General features: G+C 38.9%; 1 protein-coding gene across 1 annotated transcript; it reads right to left on the minus strand.

Annotated features, from left to right (window-relative positions):
- Positions 1-2,484: 2,484 nt before the first annotated feature.
- LOC140973572 (uncharacterized) lies at positions 2,485-4,229 on the minus strand. The gene has a single exon (XM_073436482.1). The coding sequence runs from the start codon at positions 4,090-4,092 to the stop codon at positions 2,677-2,679; it is 1,416 nt and encodes a 471-aa protein (XP_073292583.1). The 5' UTR covers positions 4,093-4,229; the 3' UTR covers positions 2,485-2,676.
- Between the last annotated feature and the right edge of the window lie 683 nt (positions 4,230-4,912).

A 4,912-nucleotide genomic window follows, 5' to 3' on the forward strand; every position in this document is an offset into this window, starting at 1 on the left:
TATTTCTAACAATAACATTATATTATATATTACATATATAAACAATAAATAAATAACAGTAAAATAAATATTATTACTTTTGTTACCTTTTTCTTCTGTTCGGAGCTTGGAAAAATATGGAGGACTTTTAGAGCTTCGTGCTGATAACGTGTTGTGAAAAAGTAAAAATTTACGGTAAAAAGTAAAAATCTCAAACTCTCAAAATTATCACTCTACACACTTTATAATATTTTTTTCTCAACTCAATTGTGATTTTCTTCACAAATGAGAGATCTATTTATAGAAATTTTTACAAATAATCCAAAAATAAAATACATCATTTTTGTGATTAATATTGAATTCCAGAGAAGTCTTGTCTGCTCAAAAAATATTATTGGCAATAAATGAAAGGTGAAGTGGGGGGGGGGGGGGGGGGGGGGGGGGGTAGGGTGGTTAGGTCTAGGCTTCTAGATATTCGAAATTCACGGATGAAGTCAAGCTTTATTTATGTTATATCATGATAACTTGGGAAAATATGATCTTTGATCTCCGATTGATGGTATGAGTCGTGAAACAATTCTCTATTCCAACTAAAATTGTTCACAGAGTTCTACAAAACGGCTTATAAATTATTTTAAAACTTAAAATTTTGACAAAAACCTGTGTGAGACGATCTCACGGGTCATATTTTGTGAGACAGATCTTTTATTTGGGTCATCTATTAAAAAGTATTACTTTTTATTATGAATATCAGTAAGGTTGACCCGTATTACAGATAAAGATTCGTGAGACCGTCTCACAAGAGACCTACTCTAACAATTTTTATAATTTTGTTTGGTAAAAAAAGTTACAAACAATTTATAAATAACAAAAATTTATAAATTGTTTTTTAAAAAAATTGAGATATAATTCACACATTACAAATAATATTAAATATTTTTTTTCCCAAAAACATAAATTTTTTAAAATATAAATATAAAATATATTTATTTTTTAAATATTACAATAAAAAAAATCATATAATATTAAATACATTAATATCTTTATGTGGTCTAAAATAAATTCATACAAACACTTTAACAAATTATTTTTAAAATAAGACCTTACAACTTATAAGCTCTTAAAAGTTATTAAGATGTAAAAACTTATAAGTTATTTTAAATAAGTTTAGTCAAACACTTTGTAAGTTGACATCTGATGCTACAATTTTCTTTTCTTACCATATATATGCATATTATCAAAAATTAACAATACAATTCTAATCTTCTTCAAATATCCCTACGAAAGATGACAATGAGACGGGACGAATTTGACATCCTCATATCTATGTGTTGGATAAATGAAGAGAAAAGAGGAGAAAGAGTGAGGAGTGGTGAATGAACAAGGAAGTTAAATGTCTCAAATGTGGCTTGTCCCACATTGAGAAAATAGCTAAATGAAGCCTCCCTAATAAGCTCCAAGTTGAGCAAAGGGTTTAGGCCTCAAGGGGTACCAGAAGTTTTCAGAAGAGAGAAGACACTAATGAGTTGTGTCTCAGTGAAACACACGCGCGCAGTCGGCCAGCGCGGCGCAGGGCGGTTTTTGACTATGATTAATCTTTTTGGAGAAATAAATTTTGTCAGTCATTCGAACCACAAGATGATGCACTCGGATAGAGCTAAGTGCGCGGGTGCGCCACATCCCGCGCTTGTTGCTGGTTTCGGAGCCATTCGAGCCACAAGATGATGCACTCGGACACAGCTAGGTGCTCGGGTGCGCCACATCCCATGCAGATGAGCACTTGTTGCTGGTTTCGAAGCCATCAAACAGAACAAGGCGCACCCATTTCTGAAAGCACCAATCAATGTGTGCGTCTTTTGGCTAGATATGCATCTGCTCCAGGCGGTCTTTTGCACCAAATCTTGTGTCCCTTGACTTCTCGCAAAGAGTTGTGACTCTTCTACACATCCGGTCCGTAAAGACGTGTCTCTTCTACGCAACCGATGACCATTTATAAATAATCCTCTCGGCCATTTTCGATGAACTTCTGGCAAATTTTCGCTGCATTTCTTATTGACATCTTGCTGCATTCATTATTCTGAATCTTCAAAGTTTAAGCATTCTCTTGTTCGCTGCCATCCCGAACCTATTTTGCTGCATCTTCTGAATTAAACCGTTGTATATTAGAGACAATTGCCTCCAACGTAAAACACTTGTATACGAACAATTTCGTCTGGCAGAGAAAAGAATTTTCTTGCTTCGACTTGTTTTATGTAATTGTTTAGAAACGAGAGAAAGATAAACAACACTATTCTCACCCCAAACTATTTGGGGATTTTGGAACTTAACCTGAAAAAATCGATTCCCATCCCTGTTTCATATTTTCTTGGTGGGGCCCGAAGTTGGAAAATTATCATCCCTATCCACTACTCTCCTTACGCCTCGTGTCCAATTCATCGAACATTTTGAATTCGACAAGCTCATAATTAAATTTACTTGGATACACGGCACTTGAAGACTTTGACGGGAAGCAAGGGATAATTCCAATTTCCAGATTCACTTTAATGTACACTGACACAAAACCAACGCAAAATCAAGCAAACAAAACATACTACGTGGGCTCACATAGCAATTATGTATCATATTTTTTCACATACGGATTATTGTAAGAAGATGATAATGACACAGAACCTTGTGTAGTCCTTGTGAATGACAGCTTTAGGCACGGCGGCCGGGTCCGGATTCATCAAGCGGGGGGGTTCTTACGTCTGTATTCATGGCTGGATATTGAGAAGCTTGAACTGCAGAAGCAGGTGCGCCCATTATGCCTCCCTGAGTAGTATAGACGATCTGTCTCCCAACTCTATCGTACGCCACCTGTGCGTACCCGGCTCCATCTACCATTACTGGAACTCCGGCGGTGCTCCCCGGTCTAACCATCCCGAAACCACCCTCGGCAGCATATCCTGATACCTTCTGCGGCGGCAGAGTTGTGGGTACGGGCATCGGTGCATTCACATTGTACATCTGCTGCTGTTCGCGGTAAATTTCAGAGGGTATTCTTTGAACGGCGTAGAAGCCTTGGTTTTGTGGGGCTGTGACGGGTCTCATCATCTGAGAGTGGTACGCCGCCGAGGGGGCTGAAATCATGTAAACTGGCTGTTCATTGTTGACGGCGTTTGATGGAAAAAACCCGTCGGGAGCTGGTTTCTCCGGCCAGTAAGGAACACCTCCCGGAACGGGTAGCGGAGGGATTTTCTCCGGCACCATGTAGTAATCACCGCCGGCGTATCCTACGGCGAAATTTTCGTCCATTTTTCTGCCGTAGATCCCCTGTTGCTCCTCAATTCTCAACCTCTGTAGATCCTGAATGTGCTTCTGGATCGGATCAGATCCGATCAACCTCTCATCCTGACCCGGAATAACCGGGTCCTCAACCTCCTGTACTCTCCCAGCCATCGGCTTCTGTACGGAAGCGGGATTCGGTGGAGCCATACCATTTGCTTTCTCCAACCCAAACAAAAAATCAACGTTATCAGCCTGCGCCGACACCTGGGTCGCTGCGGCGGCATCCGCCGCCGCTGGCGGTGAAGCCGTCACAATCGGTGCAGAATTCAACGCCTCGACAAACCTTTCCTTCTCCGACTTAACATCATCAGAGCCAAAACTCGTAACCGAAGAACTCAAACTCGAACCGTAGCTCGAGAAAACGAACAACCTGAGCCTCGCCGGCTTCGGTGAAACCCTATACAACCTGTCGTACTCATGCATCATGTGCTCCAAATCATCATCATTAGTCACCGAAATCAACGCGTCTAGATCTTCGCCGGGTAACTGATACTTGAACGAAACACTGTCACAATCACTGAGAGCAACAAGCTTGGACTGGAGGGAAGCAAATTTTACATTCCGATCAACAGCCAGGATTTTGGTCTCACCTCCGACGTAGGACAACTGGTTATCGTGGGGGCGGGGCTGGATCTTTCCGCCGTAACTGCACATAAACTTGACTTTAGAAAGCGGATTAGCCTGAGAATCCTCCCACGGCGTCGGATTCTCGAAATCGATTTCTCTGGAGCGCGGCGAGGAGTCGCCGGACTCGGGGTAGGAGGAGTTGTAGGAGTATCCCTCCATCGGCGCACGTTAGATAGGGGAGACGAAATCGGGAGCGAGAGTGCGTAGTGTAAGGCGTGGGTTTTAGAACAAATGAGAACGTTGTTTGTTTTGGTAGGAAAGAGAGAGGAGAAGAGGCTTTGGACGGAAATTGGACATTTTTTAGGGTTAAATTTATTTTTTATTGATTTATTATTTTGACATTAGTTGGGAAAAATTAAATCTTTAAATTATTCAACTTATATTTTTTCCCTATTAATTAATACTTAGATATTACCATTATTTTCTCCATTAATTTTTTTTTCTAATTAGTCTATTTTCTTATACATAAAATACTTTTGTTAAAAATTATAAATCAAATTCAGAAAAATTATAAATCAAATTATAAATCAAATTCAGAAAAATTATAAATCAAATTCATTTTTTTCTTATTTTTTATAAATATAATTATTATCATAGGGAAAAAACCTGGATCAACAATGATCATGCGATTGAAGTGATTCTATTAGATAAAGATTAGAAGTATAAGGATATTATTACAAGAACTCTATATTTTAAAAAGAGTTTGATTTGGAGAAAAATGTTAGATTTTGACAGATATAATATTGGAAGGAATAGGTTCCAAAATAAATTTGCATTTGCATGCGTAGATTACTGCACTACAAAAAATCGGATGGAATAGCGACGATTTTTGATAAACCGTTGCTTTTTTAGCGACAGTTTTTGATAAACCGTCGCCTACAAAAGTTAGCGACGGTTTTTCAAAAACGAAAAACCGTCGCTATATTAGCGACAGTTTTTGACAAACCGTCGCTAATATAGCGACAGTTTTTATACACCG

The sequence above is a fragment of the Primulina huaijiensis genome, chromosome 3 (assembly GCF_012295235.1).
Source record: "Primulina huaijiensis isolate GDHJ02 chromosome 3, ASM1229523v2, whole genome shotgun sequence".
Taxonomy (NCBI): domain Eukaryota; kingdom Viridiplantae; phylum Streptophyta; class Magnoliopsida; order Lamiales; family Gesneriaceae; genus Primulina; species Primulina huaijiensis.